The sequence below is a fragment of the Cygnus atratus genome, chromosome 2, assembly GCF_013377495.2.
Source record: "Cygnus atratus isolate AKBS03 ecotype Queensland, Australia chromosome 2, CAtr_DNAZoo_HiC_assembly, whole genome shotgun sequence".
Classification (NCBI taxonomy): Eukaryota; Metazoa; Chordata; class Aves; order Anseriformes; family Anatidae; genus Cygnus; species Cygnus atratus.
The window spans coordinates 66,565,955-66,593,129 of record NC_066363.1 but is presented as its reverse complement, the minus strand read 5'-3'; the positions used below and the strand labels follow the sequence as shown (position 1 = coordinate 66,593,129).

At 38.7% G+C, this 27,175-nt stretch overlaps 1 protein-coding gene across 5 annotated transcripts in view; it reads left to right on the top strand.

The window, feature by feature from the left end:
* Positions 1–26,164, top strand: part of TPPP (tubulin polymerization promoting protein) — a 66,776-nt gene extending 40,612 nt beyond the window's left edge. The window contains exons 2-6 of one of the 5 annotated variants that reach the window (XM_035568855.2): positions 3,715–3,799; positions 10,592–10,745; positions 15,574–15,659; positions 24,152–24,220; positions 25,836–26,164. In XM_035568855.2, the coding sequence (XP_035424748.2) occupies positions 3,715–3,799; positions 10,592–10,745; positions 15,574–15,659; positions 24,152–24,220; positions 25,836–25,998 (557 nt within the window). In that variant the 3' untranslated portion in view covers positions 25,999–26,164. Of the gene's footprint in view, positions 1–3,714; positions 3,800–10,591; positions 11,341–15,573; positions 15,660–17,703; positions 20,504–24,151; positions 24,221–25,835 lie in introns of those variants that run through there. The other 4 variants (XM_035568854.2, XM_050708582.1, XM_035568853.2 and 1 more) reach the window with 4 other exon arrangements.
* Positions 26,165–27,175: the final 1,011 nt, after the last annotated feature.

Sequence of the window (27,175 nt, the reverse complement as noted above, 5' to 3'; positions counted from 1 at the left end):
TGTGTGTGTGCATGTCCTTGTTGCATTTTAACTAGAGTTCTTTTTTGTCTCAGGGATTCTATTTCTTGAGTGTATTTATGTACCTCATTATCAAAACAGAAGAAATTAAATGTTTAGCCCTTTGAAGTTCTCCTTGCTCTATAAACTGTTCTTTGATTTATCTGTTATCTTGATGTTAGAAGAAAAAAATTGCCAGAGGTGGCAGACTTTCATAAGAAAGAAGGAGGAATCTTGTTCTCTAGTTAAGCCTGTCAGGGTTTAAAAGACTACAATTTTCACTTCCTGTGTTTGTTCTGAGGGCTGTTATTCTTCCAGGGAAATGGAAATCTGTCGAGGACTGTCAGTAAGATTCTCTGATTGGGTCTCCTTATAGGAGAAGATTCAGGCACTTTAATTAGAGTATCCTAAGCCCAGAAAAGTTATGTATTCTCAAGAAGCCAGAGGAAACTTTTTTCTTATTATCTGCAGGTGTATGTACTTCCAAAAGCCTTCTGGAGTGTTCCTTCCACAGATATAAAAGTAGAAGACTCTAGAGATGGGTAAGCCACCATCACTTCGTGAGAAGACTTAATCCGGTTGACGTTTCTTCTCTTTGTGTCTGCTCATATAGCAGTGCATTGTGCCATTTGTGATCATGAGCACCAGCAGCTGCAGAACAGTGGTGATGTTTGGCACCAGGCTGTGACTCTTGTGACACATGACAGCACTTGCTTCGTGGCCCAGATGGGTCTTTATTCTGTGCCCTTGAGCTGCGAATATTGTTTAAAAAGAGAAAGCTAATGACTGGAGTAGTTGTGCTGTCAGTGGCTGTATTTTTAATGCTATGCAAAAGATACAACTGATAGCTTTTATATCATCATAACAATGATACTTTGTTTTTCTATCAGCTAGCAACAGCTATACAGTGACACTATAACATGATAGTAGCTCATTCACTGCAACTGAGAAATTGGTATAAGAGACCAAGACTCCAATCAAGTCAAATTAACCCTGGATTTACCTGCATCATGATATTTGAGATATTTGCTACTCAGCATGGGGTGTTGTTTGTTGAGCTTCTGAAGGGAACTGGCAGCACTGAGAATGGAGCATTTAGCTGACTGTGAGACCCAGAGCAGCGTGGGAGTAATATGAGAAGCTACTGAAGTGAGGATCAATAGAAGAGACAGTAGGCACTTCGTACTCATTGCCACATGCAATTTGTATTTCACAAAAAAGTGTTGTACATTCAAGTCTGCAAGAATGAGGCTCTGTGGTATGAGATGATCAAAAGTGGTGACAACATTGTTTACCACCCTGTCCAATCATTTCCCCTCATGTAATTACTAGTACTGCTGCATGCCAAACTAATTTGTGGTACTAGGAGAATATAATGAACCCTATTTTGATACTCCGTACGCTCAATCTACCATGTGTCTGGTAGTCTTGACCTTTCTTCCAAATTTAAGCTATTGACATGTTCTTCCTGTGATGGATGCTGTGTGGAAGCAGATGTTGGGGGCACTTGTAAGCTAGGTGGAGATCAGTGTGCTGTTGTGGGTAAAATGAGTCATACTGTTCTCAGTGTGGTGTCAATGGAAGGTTTGGCAGGTTTGTGAGCAGTATGCATAGATGAACATTTACAGCTCTACACTAGTCTCTAGGAAGAAGGTTGTAAGTGGTTCCAAATACATGTTTACAGCCATCTGAAGCATACCTCTATTTCTGGTCTGTGTACTCCTGGGTGACGTGGTATTCTTGAAAGAGATTATAGACAAAGGAAGAAAAAAAGGAGTAATTTGGCATATCAGGGGCCTTATGTTTCCTTTGTTGTTGTTTTTGTTTTTATCTCAAGTGTTTTGTAAATTAATAGATAAGAGTTTCAAGTCTAAGAAAACAATGATAGTTGGACAGGAAGGAGAATGTAGGAAAAGCTGCTATGATGAAAGAAAATATATACCCTATGTGATAGCTGATAGCCACTCTGTTATTATACTTATGCATATCCAAAAGTAAAGAGTTTGGGTACTTTTCAAGCATTGTATTAAAAATAGGTGTTTGATGAAAATGGTGGTGGACTGTTTGTGTTTTGAGTTTAGGTCATTTTTAGTGTAACAAACAAAATGAGTGGGGTGCATGCAAATCTGAGAATAACGACTATAATCTAATTAAAAGTTTTTTGCTCCCAGTAAGCTGGTACCATTTTAAACTGAACAGTGAAACATATTCAGTTTAGTATTTCCTTGAAAGGACCAATACATTTGCCATGTGTTCTAGCAGGCCATCATTTGTTTACATAGCCACAAATAGCATGATTGGTTTTCTCAGCTTTCATAGTAAAAATAAATAGAAATTATTTCATTAGTTTTCCAGGAGAGCTGGAACTGTGGTTTTCTCTTCCAAACAGGTAGTTTTTTCTTTCATCACTTCACCTCAGATCAGAGGAATGGGAAAGCTTCACATTATGCTGAAGTTGGACGGTGTAGCTGGCAAATCTGCTGAATCAAAATGTGCAGACTTAGCTTGATCATATTTTCTGACAACAGACTGTGGCCTATTAGTTCTCTACTAGCCAAAATGAAGACACAATTATAGAAAGGATACCGAGCAGTCAGTTACAGAAGTTGTTCGGTTTTCATCCTGCTGTGATATGAATTCTTCTTGCTGATTTAATAGTCTGGTTTTCAGTTTGACTTGCAAATCCAACTTGAATCAACACTGGCCATTTTAAATGAATGGAGTTTTCAAGGAAAACTGCTAAATATGTACTGCCCTCTTGATTTCTGCTTTATACAAAAAGGCCCTTTCTGTTTGATTTCCAAATACAAATCATTACATCTTTACATTAGCAATATCTAGCAACTCTTGTTTTTTTATACTCAGAAAATTAGTCTTTACACATTTTTTTCCTGAATTACTATCACAGTTATGATGCTGACATTTTGCTTGAAGCCACTGATTTTACCAGTTGAAGCAAAAATTAAGTACTTCTCCAAACTGTCACTTGCTGACAATGTGGTATCTCAAGGCAAGAATGATGTTCAATATACTAATATCCATAACTGCAGCGTTTGGGATGAGGTTAAATTTTCTAAATTGTGGCAAGTTAATTGTATATTTAATATTGGAATTCTTTGCTCTTATTCCAGGGTAAGATGAATAGAATCTTACTTATATAATTTTTATATACATATTTATTTAGGACATAAAAATCTTCTCAGTGAGGACCAATAACTTTCCATGAAAGCCAATTCAACATCTAGTCTCTCACACTCTGCTAGCACCAGCTGTAGGGTAGATTGCTGTTTTAGAAGCAAGTCGAGTATATCCTTACAACCTGTAAAACAAAACTGCAAATTGACTCTTGCAGAAAAACAGTACAACATAAAAACAATAAATTAGTACCATGCCATGTATATATAACAATGTAAAGCTCTATGTACTGTACAGTATATACCATAGAATTATAGAATATCTGAGTTGGAAGGGACCCACAAGGATCATCGAGTCTTAACTCCTGGGTGTGTCTCCCCCCCACCCCCCCCACCCCAAAAAAAAAAATCAAATCGTGTCTGAGAGCATTGTCCAAGTGCTTCTTGGACTCTAGCAGGCTCAGTGCCATGACCACTTCCCAGGGGAGCCTGGTTCCAGTGCCTGACCACCTTCTCAGTGAAGAGCCTTTTCCTGATAGCCAGCCTGAACCTCCCCTGTCGCAACTTCAATTTGTTTCCTCAGGTCCTATTGCTGGTCACCAGAGAGAAGAGACCAGTGCCTACACCTCTGTGCTCCACCTCATGAGGAAGTTCTGCCCCTTAATTGGGTAGGAGTCTCTGATGCAGGGTGATACCTCAAGTTTTGTGTTCTCTATTGTTTCTTTTACTACCACCTTTCTTTGGAGGTATTAGATAGCACTGTTCAAAGAACCTAATAGAATTGTATTGCAGTATCTTTCCTTCTCCCCTCACCCCCTTATCCCTTCAGCTATATTTTCGTCAAATTTTTACAAAGTCCCTGCTTGGGGTTAGTCATGCACTATTCATATTTTCTCAGGAAACTGTCTTCTCTTCTTAATTTGGAAGTTTTCTGCATTCTATGTCTAAATTTCGTAATTTCATTCTTGAATGAAACTTGGCAAAAAAAAATAAAAATAAAAAATAAATCTTCACAGGATATGTAACTACTCCCATTAGATTGCAGGATTCCAGCAGCCTGGTTAACCTATCTAAGGACCTCACTTTAGTTTGGGATTTTTTTTGGCTGTGACTTGAGGGTCTAAATACTGAACCGTTTAGCCCAAAGAGAGCTGAAAGTGAAAATTGTAAGCCATCATAAACCATCTTGGAAATATGAATGTTTCCCTTTAGCAGAGGCTAGTACAAACCTTTGTTACTTCAAGGAAGTTTTGTGTGGTACCTTTAACCTGCCATTAAAGATAACAAAAAATGTTTTTATAAATACATCAACACAGAAAGGAGGACTAAGGAGAATCTCCATCCTTTACTGGATGTGGGGGGAAACTTAGTTACAAGAGATGAGGAAAAGGCTGAGGTGCTTAATGCCTGCCTCAGTCTTTAGCAGCAAAACCAGTTGTTCTCTGGATACCCAGTACCCTGAGCTGGTGGAAGGAGATGGGGAGCAGAATGTGGCCCTCATAATCCACGAGGAAATGGTTGGCGACCTGCTACAGCACTTGGATGTACGCAAGTCGATGGGGCCGGATGGGATCCACCCAAAGGTACTGAGCGAACTGGCGGAGGAGCTGGCCAAGCCGCTTTCCATCATTTATGAGCAGTCCTGGCTATCAGGGGAGGTCCCAGTCGACTGGCGGCTAGCAAACGTGACACCCATCTACAAGAAGGGCCAGAGGGTAGACCCAGGGAACTATAGGCCTGTTAGTTTGACGTCAGTGCCAGGGAAGCTCATGGAGCAGATTATCTTGAGTGTCATCACGTGGCACTTGCACAGCAACCAGGCGATCAGGCCCAGTCAGCATGGGTTTATGAAAGGCAGGTCCTGCTTGACGAACCTGATCTCCTTCTATGACAAAGTGACATGCTTAGTGGATGAGGGGAAGGCTGTGGATGTGGTCTACCTTGACTTCAGTAAGGCTTTTGACACTGTTTCCCACAACATTCTCCTCAAGAAACTGGCTGCTCTTGTCTTGGACTGGCGTACACTTTGTTGGGTTAAAAACTGGCTGGATAGCCAGGCCCAAAGAGTTGCAGTGAATGGAGTTAAATCCAGTTGGAGGCCGGTCACTAGTGGCGTCCCCCAGGGGTCAGTGCTGGGGCCAGTCCTCTTCAATATCTTTATCAATGATCTGGATGAGGGGATCGAGTGCACCCTCAGTAAGTTTGCAGACGACACCAAGTTAGGTGCATGTGTCGATCTGCTCGAGGGTAGGAAGGCTCTGCAGGAGGATCTGGATAGGCTGGACCGATGGGCTGAGGCCAACTGTGTGAAGTTCAACAAGGCCAAGTGCCGGGTCCTGCCCCTGGGGCACAACAACCCCAAGCAGCGCTACAGGCTGGGAGATGAGTGGTTGGAAAGCTGCCTGGCAGAGAAGGACCTGGGAGTACTGGTTGATAGTAGGCTGAATATGAGCCAGCAGTGTGCTCAGGTGGCCAAGAAGGCCAACAGCATCCTGGCCTGTATAAGAAGCAGTGTGGCCAGCAGGACTAGGGAAGTGATTGTCCCCCTGTACTCGGCTCTAGTGAGGCCGCACCTCGAGTACTGTGTTCAGTTTTGGGCCCCTCGCTACAAGAAGGACATGGAGGTGCTCGAGAGAGTCCAGAGAAGGGCGACAAAGCTGGTGAGGGGTCTGGAGAACAACCCTTACGAGGAGCGGCTGAGGGAGCTGGGGTTGTTCAGCCTGGAGAAGAGGAGGCTCAGGGGCAACCTTATCGCTCTCTATAGGTACATTAAAGGAGGTTGTAGTGAGGTGGGGATTGGTCTATTCTCCCACGTGCCTGGTGATGGGACAAGGGGGAATGGGCTGAAGTTGCGCCAGGGGAGGTTTAGGTTGGATATTCGGAAGAACTTCTTTACTGAAAGGGTTGTTAGGCATTGGAATGGGCTGCCCAGGGAAGTGGTTGAGTCACCATCCCTGGAGGTCTTTAAGAGACGTTTAGATGTAGAGCTTAGTGATATGGTTTCGTGGAGGACTTGTTAGTGTTAGGTCAGAGGTTGGACTAGGTGATCTTGGAGGTCTCTTCCAACCTAGACAATTCTGTGATTCTGTGATTCTTCAAATATCTCTAACCATTGCTACTAATGTACATGATGTTCACAGACTACATCAAGAAGACTTTTTGTATTATCACAAGAGGCGAGAAAAGAAATGTCAGTTCTACTAAATGAGCAGGAGGAGTTAGTGATTTGGGAAATACTACAGTAATAATGATAAAGCTGCTGGTGTTATTGAAGTTTTATTTGCAAATTGAAAATTCTATTGATAAATGAAAATTAAGGAGCTTTAGCTGTAGTGAGTTTACAGTGTAGCAGATTGCTACTTAAAAAAATCCATCTGTGTGTGTGTATTTTTAATGTTAAAAGAAATAAATGTTTTAGAAGAAACATCTCTCTCACTCTTTCTCTCTCTCATTATGGTGTTGTTTGTTAAACAGCCACACGTTTCTCACTTCAAAATTTATTTTATTTTTTGTGTTTAAGGTAAAGTTAGAGCAGAAACAGCCAAAGTTTGAAGTCTGAACTTTACTTGACTCTTACATGGGTGTGAGAGCAGGAGTGGCAAACCAGAAGTTGCCTGAGTAAATGTACTGTTCCAGTAAGTCAGAAACCATGCCAGATAAGCCACTCAGGCGTTCTGTTGCCAGAGCAATCCTTCATTTTTGTCTTCTGAATGTGTGAATTTTTTTTGGAAGAGAGTAAATATAGGGAGTATTCAAAATTGAGATTGTTCTGATGTACAAAAGAGAATGTGGTCAAGTTTTAAGTGACATCTAGGTTGACTGAGACACCCAAGTCCGTGGTGAATTTAGAGGAAATAAACCTTACAAACAAAATTTATCGGACAAGAGTTTAAGCAAAACTGTTTGTTGGGCTCCAACCTCTAGTGATGTTGCCAGATCCAAACTTTTGGGAAGATGACAACTTCCACTGCAAAACAGTCTTGGTTAGTTTATACTGCTGTAATCCCTCCTGGCATGCTAGCAAGAATAGAAGCTTCTCTGACTGTTTTTACATTACCTTTCCCCTCTTCAATCTAAAAAAATTGAAAGGAAATGTGACCGTTGGCACAGGATGATTTTGGGTAGCTCAGAGATTAAGAAAGAAAACTATTACATTGGAGGCTGTGCTGTGTTAACACAACTGTGTTAACAGTGCTATGGAGAAAAAGATTTCTAATATTGTTCAAGAATTTTGTGTATGCGTTATGTGGAGTCTATTTGTCTAGTTTTTCACCTAAAATTATAGAAAATTGTTAGTCCAAATAGTATACAAGTCCAAATAATATAGAAGTACTCATTTGCAGCATTAAGTTTTCACATTGCACTGTTCTAATCTTGTGATCACAGGACAAAGTTAGTGGTACTATTTGCAAATGAATACTTTATTACTTGCTATTACAATTTGCTTTAGGCTAGCACTTGTTCTTTTATACTTTTTATATTCATTATGCTGATGTTCAGGTTCAGAACTGATGATGCTTTTACATATGTGAACCTGGGTTACAAAGAGCAAACTGAGGAATTAAAGCTTTAGTTCAGAATCTTCCCCCTTTGTAGTGGTCACATATGAAGTGACCCATCAAGAAAGGGGAAGTGATGGGAAGCTTCCTAATATTTTTCTATCATCAATCTGTTCCCAAAGGTAGAGATAGAAGCAAAATTTCATGTGTGCCACTTCAGTTTCTTCCACTGAGGATGATGCGTTTGAGTAATTATGTTTGTTGTGATAAACATGGCTTAAAACAAATGTAAGGACATATCCTTCCTAAAGGTTTCTTAACCATAAATGTTATAATAAAGCACAGGGCTTTAAAATATATTATTAATGCTCCTCATATATATATTTCTCTTTTCATTGAGGTGGCCACCCTTATGACACGTGTCTTCATAAAAGCCTTCTTTTTCCGCATTCCCTCTGTAGTTACTGTTTTCCATTCCTCCCACCCCCATTCCTGTTTTATTTCAGGTACTTTTATGCAGGATATAGCTCAAAAATCATTTAATGGCAATCCTATTTTTAGTTTTACTCTAATTACTGTTTTTTGCTGGTGAAGAATAGCTGCCATGGCGCACATTTCTTTTTCTCTTGTGTCTACCAGCAATACAGCATTGCTTACATATGTATCAATTTTGTGTTTATACCTTAAATTGGAGGGAGAAAAACTCATCCCCTTTCCCCACATTGTTGTGACAAGGAAAAGACCAAATGTGAGAGGCAGGAATAGCCATGTCTCATAGGAAAAAAAAAAAAAAAGATAAATATGTCTTACTCTTCTAAGTGCAAACCCAAACATTTTAAATGGGTTAATAAAGAGCTGGTGGTGCGAGGGAGGGACAGAAAAACAAACATGACAACAGTGACAACAATAAAAACAGTATGCTTGAATAGAATGCTTTTGGTAAGGAGTCATTGTTAACTTCAAAAGTTTCTGCTGGGATTGGTAAGGCCTTTCCCATTGTGGTCCTGAATGACGATCCAAGCTAAACTGTAGCAGTCCTGATTGGAGACTACCAGGTAACCACTATGCTACAGAAAAATTCATTTGAAAGGTCTGTATGTTAGATTTGGCTTTGAGTCTATACTGAACAAGGGCCTTAGTGTGGTCTTAGGCTGAATCTTTACAGTGATTGTCAGTGCAATGTTTTTCTAAATGAGAGGCAAATCAAAATGCAGTCTTGACCTCTTGAGCTAGTTAAAAATCCTTGGACATGTTTTATCAGAAGAGGGATGTTAATTCTGCTAATGAGAGTCCTGGACAAATTCCAAGTAGTTAATTGCAGTACGTGTAATGTGTTTTTCTGATTAATGAAAAGTTGGATTACATTCTTCACTTCCACTGTCACTGTGTTTTTCTACTAGCTAATTCCATAAGATACTACCACATATGCTTCACATAAAACAGACAAGTAGTCACAGCAAAATTTGGTCAAAATAAAAAGTTTATTTTTGGTTAAAATTGGGAGAGTGATGGATGTAGGGATTTCCTACATGTTGGACCGTGGTGGAGACAGAGTATGCTAGTAATGAACTGGTATGTAGAGGGTTGTGTTAGTGTTGATATTTTGTTGTGAATAACCAATTTCTCCTTGTTTTAAAACATTGAGATGCAACTTCATTTCACATTTAGTCAATTGACATAGGATTCACTTCCTAACTGTTGGTGTCTAAAACTGAGAAATCTTGCTTCATCCTTCTGTTAGTGGAGGCGCTTTCAGATTTGAGTGTGATTTGACTTCTGAACGTGTCTGAGATGAGATCAAAGACAGATAACTTACTCTTAGCAGTGGCTTTTTGAGGTACTTGAAGTCAAATTCAATTTCTATGCGTAGTGTTTTTTTTTTTCTAGTCTGAAGTCTCTGTTGTCTTAACGTCTCTATGCTTGGATCTATCATTTTTTTCCTCTGTAAACAACTGTCACTGTCAAAAGGACTGGTCTTTTCTTTTTTTTCTGATTTGCTAGAGACACTCTCTAAATAAGAAGAAATGCTTAGGCTGCAAACAGAACTAATGTAGTAGCATGCTTCCCAGCAAACAAAAGGGCTCAAGTGTTTTGTTGTTGTTTTTTTTTTTTTTTTTTTACTTTGAGGTTTTCCTAATGGAAACAATCAAAACCATCTTCTATTACTCTGATGTAACCCTAATTAGTACCATGTTTAATGTCAGAGCATCGTTTTGGAAAGTTTTCTATTGAATTTTAGTTTTAAACTTATGCCCACATTTTAGTGTGTAAATTCCTGTTCTAAAGATCAGCAAATCTGTAATTTAACATACAGGAAAAGGTGTGTTGGCAAAATCTTTACCACTAGAAGTAAACATAAGTAAATACTTTATATTCCCACTTGTTCCCCCCATGTGTGGGAACATAGGCTTCCCATTAGTGACAACAACAAGAAGTCTTCAGCTCTGAATTTCTAAATTGTCAGTCTGATAGAGGAGGATTTTCATTTTTTTTTCAAGTTTTTTTTAATGCTTTAATAGCTTGCTTTATATAACAGCATTATTCTTAATTTACTTGTGAATACATGAATAGTGACCTATGAATAGCATGTCATAACCAGTTATTCAAAGAGGAATAAAAAATAACAAAACACGACCAAGGTTCTTCTACTCTCGTGTTTTATGGATGCAGGCTTTATGGGTGATCAACCAGGTGAGACTATATCTTGCACAGACCTGAAGATGTTTTGAAAGCAGGACAGTTTTCACTAGTTCCTCTTTATTTCTTAACCTTCATCCAGGAAAGTTTCTTAAAAAATTGATGTTTTAATGGGCTGGGAAACGTTTTCATCGGGTGAATGGCTCTTTCTTTCCTGTTATGGTTTTCTGTTGTTCACTGTGGCAAACTAAAAACTTTCTGCTATTCTTGGAATGCTTGTTGTGCTCTCTTGTAATTTCTTTCAATTTCTGTGTGTTTTGACAGGGGAAAGTCTTCTAGAACTATCACTTTTGAGCAGTTTAAAGAAGCTCTTCAGGAACTCTCCAAGAAACGATTTAAAGACAAGAGTGATGAAGAAGCAGTTCAAGAAATATATAAACTAATTGAAGGAAAAGCCCCAGTTATATCTGGAGTAACGGTATGTTACTGGTTGATTGAAAGGATGGATTGTTCTAGCTGTCTTTTGTTCTACCCCAGTGCTGTTATATTCATCTGCTTCCCTCTACAATCCACAAATCCGAGCAGTATGCTTCCGGGGCTGGAGGCAACAACTGTGCTGAATGAAAGGAAAGATTATGCAACACCTGAATATTGCACTACTGTATATGCTTGGGTGGCAGTGTCATTGCTTCTCTTGGGAATTGTAGTACCACCTAGCAGGGTGGTCAGAAAAAATGAACAAGATAGTGTGTGATCGAAATACATAAATGTTTATTAAGAGTGGTATACCCAAATAAAAAATAGTAAATTTAGAACTTAATCAAACAGTTCTAAGGTGATGTGTGAAATACCAGAAAGACTGAAGTAAAGAAATCTTAAAATCTACTATGTGAATACAAGAAATCTGGAAATAATTATCACGTAGTCTGATCTTTGGTTTCTGTTTTTTCCAAGTCTGTCAGAACTATAATGTTTGTTTTGTTGTTCTTGGTTTGGTTATTGATTTTGTGTTGTTTTGTTTGTTTGTTTTTTAATGTTTCAGAGTGTTATTAAAGTTTATATATGAAAAAGAAGTTATAAAGCCTGGTGTATATAGGTTTGGTCATCCTTTTCAAATGGGCAGGTTGGACAAGTTTTTACTATGTAGTTCAGTAGTTACTGGAGCATTCACCATGAACTTAAATACTCTTGTCAATTTAGTTCCTCTGCTTAAAGTCTCCCTAAGTTTAGTCTGTAGAGCTGTGAATGAAAATCTAATTTCCAGAAAAGCTAATCTTTCCATAAATTGGTCCTGCACAAATGAACAGTGGAAAAGTGGAGAAATCTCTTCTGAGTTGTATAGTTTGATAGATTTGTACAAGATTTCATTCTGTTGACTCTTGTGCTTTCATTTGAAACAAGTGGTAGTTTTATTACAGACTGAAAATGATGAGCCTTTCTTTTTGTCCTGTCCATCTGTCCAGGGTTTCTCCCTTTGAATTATGCATATTCTTTTAGGCCTCGCGCTGATTCCTTTAGATTTTTGGTGTTTCAGCACTCAGGTACTGAATTGATGCTGCTAACAGGGAAACAGTCTCCTTATGTGTGAATGGCAGGGTGTTGAGAGAGCTTTGCAGCTGCACGGAAGTATTATGTAGGTGCTGCAAATGTATATGAATGTGACAGCAGCACAGGGAGAGTAATAGAGGGGGAATATAGACTCATGGAATCTTTTAGGTTGGAAAAGACCTTCAAGATCAAGTCCAGCTGTCAAACTGATCTAGTGAATCCCATAACTAAACCATGTCCCTTAGTGCCATGTCCACATGTCCAGGTGTGTCCATGTCCACAAATACCTCCAGGCTTGGGGACTCCAACACTTACCTGAGCAACCCATTCCAATGCTTGACCACCCTCTCCATGAAGAAATACTCCCTATTTATTTAAACCTCCCCTGGCACAACTTGAGACCATTTGCTCATGTCCTATCACCTGTCACTTGAGAGAAGGGACCAAAACCATCCTTGCTGCAACCTCCTTTTAAGTAGTAGTAGACAGCAATGACATCATGTTTTCCAGTCCCTTCACCAACTTCCTTGCTCTTCTCTGCACACTTGTGAGCAACTTAGTAACCTTCTTGTAGGGAGGGGCCCAAAACTGAACACAGTACTCTAGGTGTGGTCACACCAGTGCCACATAGAAAGGAATAATTGCTTCCGTAGTCTAATTGGCCACACTATTTCTGATGGAGGCCAGGATGCCATTGGCCTTCTTGGACACTGTTGCATTAAAGGCTAAAGAGGTTTGGCAGGACCTAAACCCCTTGCTGGCAGCTTCTCCTCAGATACCAAAGGGGCTGAGGGCAGCTGGACTTAGATTTTGAGCGATGCCCAATTCAGCACTAGAGTCCAGTAGCATTCAATATATTGAATTACCAAAATCACAAATGCACAAATAGTGCAATACACCTTCAGTCTCTAGTAGATTAATGACTGGTGTAGTGTTTTGAAGCAACAGCAGTACAGGTTCTTTTAGACTGCTGGTGATAAATACACTGTCTGCAAAGCATGTGCAAATACCAAGAATAATGACTAACACAACTAACTACATACAAGTTAACTTATGAAACAACTCTATAGAGAATGTTAGGTTTTCCGGGGAAGCACTCAGTATAACCAAGAGTTCAAATCTCACCCAATAGGTGTCCCTATGGGGGGGAAGAGAGGTTCAGCCTGTCAGCTGATCCCAGAAGTCAGCGATGTCCTCCTGACTTGTCAGCATTTTTTCCTAACATTTTGTCATTTCATTTCACTTGTCATTTCATTTTTTCCTAACATTTTTTGTTTCCTGAGCCATTTTTATACTATTTTCTTACTTTAAGGTGGAGATTGAGTGACTAGTCATACATATCTGTGTTATGATTGGTATAAAATTTTCTCGCATTTGCTTTAAAGGTATAGGCTCAGAGAAATTCAGAGTGCATACTCAGTGAGGGGTGGTTGCACCTTGGAGATGGGTAGCCCTCGGGATGGAGGTGTGTTTTGGCGTTATAATGAGATTATAATGAGCAAAGTTCACTCAGAGGACATAATTTTGTTTGACGCAGGGCTGGCTGTGAAGTCTATCAGTTCTGTAGTATCTAGTTCCCCCTCCCTGCAGTGATATCACAGAGTCTGGCCATGGTGTCTTCACTCCACCCCAACCCTTCATGCTATTTCTCCAAGAGTCAGCACACCAAGCTCCCCTGGTGTTGTCTAAGGTTGCAGGCTATGTTGCCAAGGGGACTAACATGGAGCAGATTCCTTGCATATATTCCACATCTCACCCTGGAAGTTTCTTCAGTGCTGAACCTTCTCTTAAGATGTGGACATACCTTTATTCTCAATAAGCAACTTCATCCACTATGATTCTTCAAGCCCAGTCATCCCACCAGTTCTTCAGTAAGTGATCTGTACGCCTGTTCAAGGCATGAGCAGCCAGTTTCTCCAGTAGAATACTGTGGGAAACAGTGTCAAATGTTTTACTGCAATCCAGGTAGACAACATCTACAGTCTTCCCCTCATCTACTAACTGAGTCATCTTGTCATAGAAGGAGGTGAAGTTAGTCAGGCAGAACTAACCCATCATAAATCCATGCTGGCTGCATCTGATCAATCAATTTTCCTGTATGTTTTGTGGGATGACATTCAAGCTGATCCATAAGCTTCCCTGGTACTGAGGTCAGACTGACAAGCCCATGGTTCCCTAAATCCTCCTTTCTGCTCTTCTTGTAGAGTGGTGTCACATTCGCTAACCTCCAGTCAACTGGGATCTCCCCGGTTAGCCAGGACTGCTGGTAAATTATTGAAACTGGCTTGGTGAAAATATTGTGGAAAAATAGCTAATAGCTGATATTGTAGAAAATAGCTAATATTACAGGGGAGGAAAAAGGGTCATTTGTAAATCCTGAGTATGCAACATATGATCTGCTCCTTAAAGCTGGGCACTACACAATCTTACATTGAGGGTGCTAGATCTGGGCCAAGCAGGTACTGTTTAACTTACTAATTTGAAATTGTTCCTGGAGGTGATGTCACAAACAAGGTACCTTCCTTAATGAATTTTGGTGCAGTTCTAGTGGGAATACTAATCAGTGGGAAGTTTGGGGTGATCTATATAGAGTTAGGACTTGTGGTGTTAGAACACCCAACTGGTGTTAACTGGGGATTATTCCTTCAAAAGTCTTCACGCTGACTTCATTAAAATGGTGTTACTACTGTCTGGCTTTATTGGAATTAGTTACCACTTTTTTCTCTTTTTGTGTGCTAAGCAGAAGAAGCACGAATGAAATCCAAATTTTTTGTTCAAGTCTGATCTGTGTTCCTGACTTTCAGCATTTATTTGTTTTTAACGCATGTGCGTGCTTTGTCCATGAATTAAAACAGCGCACACAGACACACACGAATCAAGAAACATTTTTTTCTCCCCAGTATGCACTTCCAAACTGGCTCTGTTTTTTTCTGGAACCTCCCCCCCTCCCCCCCCACATGCACACTTTGGGGCTCAACAAACCCTCTTCTCTCAGCTTCTCACTGTGTATGCCACATGTTCCAAGCTCCTTACTATCTTAGCAGTTCTTCTCTATAGACACTGACACAAAGGGGTAAAAAGTAGCGAATTTGTACATGATCGTTTTGAATCAGTAAATCTACTGGTATAAAAACAATTCCTTTTTACTTTGTGTAGCTTTTTCTGAGACCGTGGCCTGTTCTGATCTTCTCAGTGAGGTTTTGGTGTGAGCGGAGATTCAGTTGAAGGGGTGGGGTGGGGTGGGGCAGGGCAGGGCAGGCATATCTTTTCTGACTCCTCTAAGAAGTTTCCACCAACTTGGAGGTCAGGTAACCACATCTTTGGGTTGGAGGCCCACAGTTAAGGAACAATATATCATGTGATTACTTATGTACTGTTATTTTTATATATACATATATGTTTATTTATTAAGGACAGAACAATGTTCCAGGAAAATACCAGTAAAAATGCACGTTTGGTGAATGAACAGGTCCTTTGTCAATAATCTTCCCTTTTATGCTTCTGGCTTGTGTTAATGAAAACAACTGAGTAAATGAAAGAATGGCCAGCCTTGGAGGCCAGAAGTCTTGGTGTTTTGGAAAATACCATTGGCTGGTTCATCTGGTGTTCCCAACCAGTTTATACATTCATTATATTTAAGTCTCTTGTGCAAAGTAAAACTTTTCCGATAATGATAGGTTTAAAAAAGAAGGGGTAAAAAGCCAAGTTCATGTGCATCTTCTGTGATATGCACACTTTTTGGTTAACTATATTTCCAGACAGAGAAGAAAAATGGAGTCTTCTGTGAGTTCACAGAAAGGAAAGAAGGAAGTTGCTCCAAGTGGTTTGCTGCCTCTAGAAAAATGTAAGTAGGTAGGTATAACTTAGGTTATAGTAGGTAGGTAATTAGTAGGTATAACTTACTGCAGATAGTAAGCAGTCAAGCACTTGGAGATCAGGAGCAGAATTACTATATGGCAAGAGAGAAAATTTGTCTGTGATACACTGTTAAAAAGAAGGCGGAGTGCTTACTTGCTTTTAGATGGGAATTGTCCTCATTCAGCTCTTTGTGCAGTTCACTATATTTCTTCTTGCATTTTTCCTGCTGATGAGGGATAGTCAGCTCTTTCCCCTCCCACTTTTTTTTTTTTTCCCCTGTGAAATTGGTAATGAACAGCTGGGTGGCACAGAAGAAGGAGCTCCCAGCTACTGTGTTAAATTGTGTTGCCCTTTTCTCTGTTGACAGTTTAGTCTCTGGTTACAAATGTTCTGGATGTTACTAGCAAATAATTAAAAACAAACAAACAAAAAGAAGAACAAAAACAACAACAACAACAACAAAACTTGCAAAGATTACTAACGTTGGTACTGTGTCTGAAATCTCCCAGAACATCTTGGCTACATAAACAAATCTATGTGGCAAACTTTTCTAGGGAGAAATGCCATTAGATACTAAAAGGGTGTGCTTGAGGGAGCAAATAAAGAAAGCCATTCAGTTTCAATGAAGAATTAAGGAAGGATGATTACAGTTGACAGAGTTAGTGTAGCCCAGTAGACCATTGCAAAAATGTATCCTGTTTGGGTAAGGAGTAATATTTGCATCTTACCTAACAGTCATCATTTGAGCATTTTTGGCAGCGTTAACCACTCCCAGTGCTCTGATTCTCTTCTGCACAGAAGTACTGTTACTGAGTTACTGCTGAGTTAGCGATTATTTTGAAGAGCAGTACTGTTTCTTGAATAGCCAGCACCACGTTTTGCAGCTCTCCCATCAGAGAATTAGTAACTTACCACGAGTTGAGAAAAGATGTTTGATTTCAAAAAGAAGTGGTGTGGAGGATGTGGCTTCCATGGTGGACAAGCCTCAGTTACAGCGTTCATTTCCATTGTCTTGGTACAGATTTGAGCATGTTTTCCATGTATAGCATGAAAAGATATTCAAGCTACGGTGTTGTGTGGAAGAGCTTTGTGTAACTCTGAAAGCCTGTTTGTTAGGTGTCATTAATAAGTGCTTGTTTAATTCGAAGATGGGTAGAGGTGGAATGAAGTTTTTGATGGAAGATGCTCTGGGAAACTTTTTTACTTCACTACAAGGAAGTCATTTTTGTCTCTAAAATACACCCTAACATATGGTGGCACGCATAATGACACCCAAAGTGCATCAATATTCATTCATGTCATCATCATTTCCACTAGGACACAAAAATCTTCTGTTTTCTTTTTTCTTTCAGTGCCCTTTTTCTCCTGATTTTCAAATGTAAACTTAATTTTTCTCACTCCAATCATGCAGGCTAGCATGTTCCTGTATTGTTCTGTGACATACTGTTTTCATTCCATTTGAATAGTGAAATTTTCTTTTTCTCAATGACCGCAAAACTTTAAGTAGCCTTATATGACTCCGTGGAAATTACGTAGGAGAAAGTTTTTGCACAAAGCCGCAGACGACTAATTTGGTAACACTGAAAGTAACTTTCAGTTCTTTTAGTTTTTTCTTCTGTCTTGACTCTAGTGTTTAGAATAAATTTTAGTCTCTCTTAGCAAGGAATTCTACTTGTATTGGTTTGCTTAGTGTACATTGGCGGAGCTGGGCTTTTATGCTTGGATGTTGAGCTAACAGGTTTTGAACATGGCAATTCCTGTCTTTAGTGTTTAAAACTTGATTGTTAATCAGAAGTATCTCATATTGAATGTCCCTTCAAAAACTTTTTGATATAAGTTGCACTTTTTTATTCTTGGCTATATTATTATTGTAATTCTATGTAGTGGCAAGGAACAAATGTTTCCTTTTGCTGGAAGTGAGTAGATATTTACATAGTATCCATCATTAGCATCAGTACCATGTATAGTGCCTGTACTGAAAGTAATATTTCTGATGTGTGTTTTTGTGTGTCTTTTCTTTCTTCCAATAGAAAGCCATTTCATCTCCAACTGTATCACGCCTTACAGATACATCAAAATTCACGGGTTCTCACAAAGAGAGGTTTGATCCCAGTGGGAAAGGAAAAGGCAAAGCTGGCCGAGAAGATCTGGTGGATGCTTCAGGATATGTATCTGGCTATAAGCATGCAGGCACATATGATCATAAAGTACAAGGAAGCAAGTAAGACTGAGGGTTTACAACACAGATGGAGAAAGAGAGGGGGAAAGAGAATATATTTTTAAGAATGACATAGATGAATCCTATGTTTCAGTTGTTGTGAATGCTGAGACTATGTTGTCAAGAAGTTTTCAGGAACTGGAACTGATTTCAACATCTGCTGAGCTACTTGCAGCACAATGCCACTTCATTACATTCCTCATGCACACATTGGCAAAAATAACTCTATCAGTTAAAAAAAAAAAGGCATAATTTTGTTCAGTGCTTTAGACAAAAAAGTCAAGAGCTGTTATATTACTCTTCATCAATTTGAGCAAGAAATTTCAAACATTCCTAAATGTCCTGAGGATGTAGAAGAGAACCTCTTGAAAAGAGGCTCTTTCATAGCAGCATTTCTGAGAAGTATCCCATTATTTATGCAGATTGATTTGACTACTGTTTGTGGGCTTTTTCAAAAATGTCTTATGTGCAATCTGGAACTTTCCTGAAAAGATTCAGCAGTGTATTATTGCGGAATAAGTGGTTGTAATATACAAGGTGCTACCATGTAAACTTCATACACCACTTATGAAAAATTGAAATAAGAAAAAAGATCTATTCTGGGACAATACAGGTTCTAACATATTTATGTCAGCAGAAGGAGGTGGAGAATACCAACCCCTTACTTTCCTCCTGTCTATACTTTTTGCTTTGTTATTGTGTGTACTGTGTAGCATGGTACGCCTGGCTGATTTATATGAAGCTAATTTACTAACCTGAGAGGTGAGGAATAAGACATTACTAAGAAAGTCTACTAAAGCTTTTTGTAGTCTGTTTTCAAGTTTGTACTGCCTCACATTTGAAATGAAGGGGGCATTAAAATAATAATGCTTTAAAATATTGATTTTGACTAAACATTGCCAATCAATGCTAGTAAGTGAATGTTACTATGCACATATCCCCTTTAAGCTATAACATATGTAAAGAAGGTTATGACCCCCTGTATTAAGGACATTTAGTATTAATATTCATGTAATTAATTGCAGCTTGCACAGAAGAATATACTATTATACTTGTGCTACATGTTCTGTTAATTTTGTTTGAAGCCAAAGGACTTGATTCTCTGTTCAGTTGTGCTGCCTTATTTGGGAGTAATTTTATTGATGGGAATGGCTTTCCGTTGCTATAGAAGAACCAATTCCACACGCTTAAGGTACAGACGAATGTGACCTGCCTGTGGCCCAGATCGCCCAAACAGGTTAATAAGAATAAAAATCACTCTTTTTTATTTTCATTTTTATTTTTTGTACTATATATATGTATACATACACACATATACACACATATCTATGTACATGTATATGTACACACACATACACACACTGGTTAAAAGGGAGAGAAAAGGCTGGTCCAGTTTTCCACAAGAGCTGAAGAAGTACTCCAATGTATTGCTCTGGTTCTATAAAATTATGAAAGACAATTTTTTGAGTGTTTAAATACAGCTCCTAGCTGGTTTGCTTTGCTTTCTTTTAAAAAGAGCTCAAGCACTGATTTTAATGTTTTACTGTGGATAAAGGTTAATAACTTCACTGTTTTCTTCCTACCATTATCAGCATCAGCATCCCACTCAGAGTACATAAGATTCAGTGAGCTTCATGGTCTGTCACATGTCAAGAAACGACACTGACTTTGCATTACAGTATGAAACCTGTGCCAGAACCAAAGCACTTTGTACAGACCTGATGCAAAGTTGTATAAAATTTTCAGTGACATAGTAAACTTTGGATCAGGGCCTGAAAAGATGCTTTAGATAGCAATATTTTATTTTGAGGAACATGCTTTTTCTTCTTCTAGTTTGCAGTTGGATAGTTTAAAAACACAATCATACAAATGCATGAAAAGAAATCATTCTGATATGACAGTGAAAAATGGAAGTTGTGGCTTGAAAGGTAATACTTTGGAAGGATTTTTCCCTTTTACTACACTTGATGTGGAAGATATGTAAGATAGAGGTTATGAACAAAAGCACCATATACGGTTTTGTATCAGTGGTTCAGCCACTTACTTAAGCTCTTACTTTCTCACTCATTTATGTGGGAAATTAAAAGCCTAAGTACTAGCGTGAATGTTAACCATATTTCTAAAAGTTCCAGGCCTGTTTGGGAATGAGGCAAAGTGGTGGTAACCACTTTTGTTGTTTGTTCACCTGCTGTTCTCAGGACAGCAAGTACAGCTTGTAACGCAGAGATGATGGGAAGGGATATCTTGGGAGGTGGAGGAGAGTATACTCATCCTGTGTACCACTACTCTATGTAAATGGCATGCCTGAAGTGAGGACATGGTGTACCCGATAAGGTTTATACTCATCTCTGTTTTTTGGCCATCTAAACTCATTCCATCAAACTTTCCAGTCTGATTTCTCATCTGCAATGCTCTTGTCTATGAAAACCTATTATTCCTAATTACCTTTGCTGTCAGTGAACATACTATTGAGGTAAATGTGATCAGAAAGTTCAGGTAGCTTTTAGCAATAACTGCCTATAAGAACAAACTCAAATTGCACTGTTCATTTAAAATTAAACCCTTAAATACTATGATAGTACCCAGTCTTACCTGCATCTCCAGTCTGACTGTCGAACCTTTGCAAGATTGAGGACAAGAAATAAAAATCCTAAGGCAGAAGAATAATCTTATTAAATATATATATATATGATTCAAAATGTGCAGAAGAAAAATGGGTTTTATTATTAGTGCTTGTTTAATAAATTTCTCACTCTCTGTGCTTTAGTTACTTGTTGAGAGTTTTCCAACAATCATATCTATATGGAAATTTCAGGAAAAAATATTTTCCTGCTCTTTATGGCTATCAAAGCTATCACAATAGTGTTACTGAATAACAGACATTAAAAAATATGGTTTTTTCAACAGTCCTATATGAACAGTTGTGATTAGTTGTAATAAAGTATTTGGAAGACCAAAAGAAATGCTGAACATTGGACAATGGACAATATCTGGCCTGTTTGTGTTTTTGCATGTGTGTGTATGTGTGTTTTTAAAAACACACAATATTTCGTACCAATGACACAAGTATCTTTTTTTTTTACTTTAGGGAAAGGAGAGGGAAATTTCCAACCTACTCATATGTCACACCTTGTGTTTTTTATCAGCATAGTCCCCTTCAAAGATACTTTGGATTAAAATATGATATTTCCCCTGTATTTTACTGACCTTACCTCAATTAAAAATTCCTCTGGCAATTGTTTGAAATTATAGAATTCATGGGTTACCATTTCAGTCATGTTTTTCCTCTGTTGGCTGAGTTAATATCATTTTCATGGCAGATGGAATTTGTTGGTAAGCCAGAACTAAATGGTAAATGACTACTATGGATTTGGCTTGCAAGTGAGAGGTATCGAGAGAAAGTGCTTGTGCATCCTTCTCCAAAACCAAAACTTTAAAGTAATTGTGTTATTTTTTTTCTTAAGTGATGTCAGTTAAAATAAACTTTCTTTGTGCCTGCATGTATGATAATTATCAGCTGTTCAAAATATAACCTTACCTTACAGTAATGCATGTATTTTGGGGGCATGTGTTTGTCATCCATAAATAAGAATTCTGTTTGCACTCACCAAGAAACAAGACATTTGCTTTCATGATAAAATGTAATGTGTTGCACTAGTACATATCCTTTAACCTCTGTTGGCCTTGTGTGCGTGCTAAAATGACTGCACCTTTGTGTATATTGTTTGTAGTGTGAATATTATGTTCTGTCTGTTAGTTGGTAGTAGGTAATGTAATACACAGGACTTGTGCTGGTTTGTGTGTATGTGGGTGCACATAGTTTTTGGATCCAGCTAAGTAACTAAACCATGTAAGTGCTGGCCTAAACCTTAAATCTTAAAAGGCAAAGCTCTAGTCCTGCAGCCTGAGCTGTTCAGCATGGCCAGTTGTTGGTAATGCTGCCATTCTACCTCCATAGCACAAAAGTAGAGGTCTAGAATTTTTATGTTTTGACACATATGTCTACTCTGTTCCTATTTCTGGAGGAAAACACTCTTCAGTGATTCTAACATGAACTTATAATGGCAAGAAGAGTTCCTCCCTAGTGAGGAAGTAGAAAAGAAAGAGTCAACAGTTCCTCTGAGTGCTCCCACGAGATAATTTAAAATTATGCCCTGCATGGGCCCTGTATTTTATTTTGTCCCAACTTTGTGAAGCAAGTTGACACTCACAATGTATGCACGCAGTTCTTCATCAGTCAGGTAAGTACAAAGTCATGGTATACTGGGGGCAGGAACAGGGAACAGGAGACTGTCATACAATGCCTGTGGACTTTTACAAAATGAAATACCTGAAGCATAATGACAAATTTCAAACTTCTGTGAAATTCTCAGTTTGGAGTGCATCAACTTGAAACATGTGTACCACCTATATTTGGAGTTTTGCCCATAAAATAGCATTTAGACATTAAGTTATTAATTTTTTGCACCCAAGTGCCCATCTGGCTACCAGATATAAGCTGGAAATGAAGGACTGAGCTGTTCCTTTTAAGCGTTCAGAGTCCTAAAACTAGTGAGAGACCTTTAGTTGCATTCCTGCTTGCTCATTAAACTCAAAAACAGTGCTTTGTCTCAGCTAAGAATGGTGCCTCAGGAGACTAAAGAATATTGCAGGTAGATGCTCCAAATCTTAACTGTCTGAGCAATTTGTTTATCCAGATACAAATAACTGTTATATACTTTTTTTAAAAAATATTATTTATTTAATGTTTTCCAGTATATTACCTGAGCTATATTGTTTCAAAATCTGTATAGAGATGGTGGATTTCACAAGTTTAAGATATAGCTGTTTTCTTATATTTCTCAGAAAACATTTAAATTTAGTTGTTTCATTCAAACTAATTGATCTAACTGATCGCCCACTGTAGGTAGACTTTGGCAAGAGCAAACCTGATAATAAGCAAAAGGAAAAAAAAAAACAACACAAACGAACACAGTGTATTTGCTGAGTATTCTTGAAAGAGATTTACAATACTGATTGTCTGAAATGACTTAAAAGAAAAGTCTCCTTTGTAATCATGCGTGTGCAAATGTCCACTACTTTGAGGCATGTGAGACTACAGAAGAGATTTTTTGTTTTGTTGGTTTGGGATTTTTTTTATACATTACATTTGCAAATTGACATTGAAGTGCCCCACGCAGTAACCTGACCTGATCTGGAAAAGTTTTAAGCACCTACCACATTCCATTGCAGGTAAAGATACAATTAATTAATTTTCAAATATATTTATAAAGCTTCTCTTTTTGTGAGTAAAATTTCTGACACTTGAACAAAGTGTTTTTGTTGTAAGCAATTGTAGAGGCTTGCAAGATAACCCTCACCTAAGGGTAGTTTGCCCTTACCTTCAAATATCTTTATGCAAGATTTTTCTATGACTTCATACATTTTTCAGTACAGGTCACAAACTTGAATAAAGTCACATCCAAGTTAATTAAAAATATAGTCCTAAAAATATACCCATATGCTTCATCCATCTTTACATTTTAATCAGAAGCTATGTTGTTGTTGATCAACACAAAAAAGAATAAAGGAGGAATGACAATCTGTATCCCAACAATCATGAATTGTTTTAAGCGCCAGTTTACATCAGATGAGTTTCTGCATGGTTGCGTTTGCTCAAATGTTATTTTTAAACAAAGCAATGAAATAATGTGAAATAATGCAGCCTATGTTCTGCTGAGTTACGTTAATGCAACAGTAAAATGCTTTGTCAGTAATATTCATGCTAAATACACACTGCTTCTTTACAAAGGCTTTGTGAAAGGGCAGTTAACCTGCAAACTATAAAAATCTGTTGGCAAACTACTTTTGTTAGCACTATATTGCATGAAATGGCAAGGTCATCAACAAAAACAAGTTACAGGATGCAATTAGTGTATTTATCTTTGTGCTGGGCTTAGAATATATCAGCTTTGGCAAACTATTGCAGTACAGAGGATGTCTGCATAATGCTTATAATACAAAGTAATTTGTCTTTATATTCTGTAAAGCAGAGAAATAGTTGATGTTGCATAAGTATATTGACGTTTATTCTTTGCAAGGTTTTATGCATCAGATTTAAATGTTGGAGGAGAAATATATTTATACAGAAGTATAATTTTTGAATCTTCAAAGCTGGTTTTCTTCAGCCATGAACCGTTTATTTATGCACATCATGCTTTATTCCTTTGCTAGATTGTTTATCTCTATGTGTTCCAACATACATTTCTTTTTTGGTTTAGATGGTTTGATTCCTTATTTTCACAAATGTGGATGTGCATGCTGTCAGGACCTGATCATAAAGTGAAGAGGTGAAAGAAACTGTTTTGTCTTTGATTACCTAGATCACTAATAAAAATCTAACTGTTAAATAGTTGATATGTAGATGGATCTTGATATAGTCTTCCTTGGAGCACTGTCCAGCATGATAAAAACCAGTGAATTTTACTATTTCTTGCTTATTTTGATTTGTCTTTCATCTTGGGCCCCAAAAAACAGGAAGCCTCTGTGAGCTAATAGTTACCTGCAATATTTATAACTGTCAACATTGAAAACATTAAAGTTCAGCTGTACTAGCATACTGTGAAATTTCAACACAATTAAAACTTTACAAGATTACAACCTTACAAGTTTACTTTTTTCTTACCAATGTATCACTGAACCTTTTTTCATTATCACAAATGAACAACTTGAGCATAGAATTTCTTAATCTTAACTGTAATAGGTCACCATATGCTAAGCAAATATTTTTAACCACTTGATGAAGGGGTCACAGAATCACAGAACTACAGAATGTTAGGGATTGGGAAGAACCTTGAAAGATCATCTAGTCCAATCTCCCTGCTGGAGCAGGGTCCAGCCACTGTCCAGTGTAAAGCACACTGGGTAAAATTTTATCCCCACTGCAGTCACTGCTGGAATTCTAACTGGCATTAGCAAAAAGGGAGTCACCATTATGAAGGGGTTAATAGGCCTTGTAAACATGACAAGAAGTTATGGGGGGAGCACAACATTGATTCTCTATTTCCATATCTTTGTTTCTGTTAATTTAAAACTACTACTATTCAATCTTTAAAATAAATAAAAGAAACTTGAAAGGGGATCGTATACTACTAGCCTGTACTAGGTTTTTTTGTTTTGTTTTGTTTTGTTTTTGAGGAAAGAGAAACAAATTTATATATATATATATGCAATATATTTTTACACTGTTTATTAATGCTAAAAAGTATTAAATGTATCACATTATCAGTGTGAGTGTTAATAGCAATGTTCTGGATGTTTTAAACTTTTCAAAGTTGTGTTAAATTCTAAAAACACATTAACAATGGAAAAGGTACTTTGTCTACTATGTTATTGTCAAAGTTTTAAGGAAAAAGTTAAAGTACAGCAGTTATTTGAATAGCGCTTGAAAAGCTATAGTGAAATCCATATTGTAACCACCATTTTTTAAAGCATAGCTTCTCATAAAATATGTTACTGCTGTTGACTGTAAAAATTTGTATCTTTAATTGACAAAGTAATCAATAAATGTGTTACTACATCAGTTTCTGGTTTCCTCCAAGTAAATGGTGTTTGCAGTTAAACTCCGTTGCCAACAATTATTTTACAGTTTAGCTGTTAAGCAAATGGCTAATGAATGTACAAATTACATCAAAATGCTTTCCGAAAAGCCAGTTCCCTGGCTCTGAACAGAATAGGTTTCTTTTTTACAATTTCTTTTCCTACTTTTGAGTAAAGCTAGCCTTTACCATCATGGCTATACAGCAATCATACTAGAGTTATCAAAATGTAAAAGTGATCCACCAAATGAAAATTGTCAGAGACTAAACAATTTCTTCTTAGGTAGCTGTGTAACATAGATTGGACCTCTGTCTCAAAAGCTTGAGCTCACTCTCTCACATTCTGAATGTTCCAACACCTTTCCAGGGACAGAGGTGAGACTGAGTGGCCTGTAGTTTCCCGGATCCTCCTTCTTGCCCTTCTTGAAGACTGGAGTGACATTGGCTATCCTCGAGCCTTCAAGAACCTCTCCTGTTCTCCAAGACCTTTCAAAGATGATAGAGAGCAGTTCGGCAATCACCTCCGCTAACTCCCTCAGCACACATGGATGCATCCCATCAGGGCCCATGGATTTATGTACGTTGATCCCACTCAGATGCTCCTGAACGACTCCCTCATCAACTGGGGAGAGATCTCCATCTCCCAGACTCTTTCTCTTCCCTCCAGGGTCCAGGAGTCCCGGGGGGGGGTGTCTTTGAAGCAAAGAAGGCATTCAGTATCTCTGCCTTCTCAGCATCCCCCGTTACCAGGACACCCCCCTTGTTCAGCAGGGGACCCACATTATTTCCAGTCTTCCTTTTACTGTTTACGTACTTAAAAAAAAACACCTTCTTTTATCTCCTTTATCTCCTTCCTTTATCTCTTTTTCAAGCTTCATCTCCAGGTGGGCTTTAGCCTTCCTCATCACGTCCCTGCAGGCCCTGACAACACTCCTGTACTCCTCCCAAAAGGACAGGCCCTTTTTCCACATTTCGTAGTCCTTTCTCTTATTTTGATCTTGTCGATGAGCTCCTTGCTCATCCATGCAGGTCTCCTGCCCCCCTTCCCTGATTTCCTACTCTTAGGAATGCACCAATCCTGAGCTTGGAAGAAGTGCTGTTTAAGTGTTGCCCAGCTCCCACAAGCAACCTTGCCTTCTAGCAGTCTAGCCCATGAGATACCCCTAAGTAGGTCCTGGAAGAGATTGAAGTTGGCTCTCCAAAAATCCAGGGTAGCAATCCTACTTTTTGCCTTACTTCTTCCACCAAGTTCCATCTTGAACTCCACCATCTCATGGTCACTGCATCCCAAGCTGCCCTCGACCTTCACATCCCTAACAAGCCCATCCCTGTCGGTAAGAACAAGGTCCAGAAACACCCCCCCGCCCCCCCCCCCCCCCCCCCCCCCCATTGGCTCCTCCACCACCTGCGTCAGAAAATTATCTTCAATTATCTTCAGCGCATTGAAGGAACCGTTTGGACTGCGCGTGCCTGGCCGAGTTGCTTACCCAACAGATGTCTGGATAATTGAAGTCCCCCATGAGAACCAGCGCCCGGGATCGCAAGGCTACTTCCAGCTGCTTGTAGAAGGCCCTTGTCGAATTTCTCCTCCTGATCTGGTGACCTGTAGCACACCCCCACAACAGTGTCGCCCATACCAGCCCACCCCTTAATTCTCACCCACAAGCTCTCCACTCCTTCTTCACCGCCCCCAGGTGGAGCTGGGTA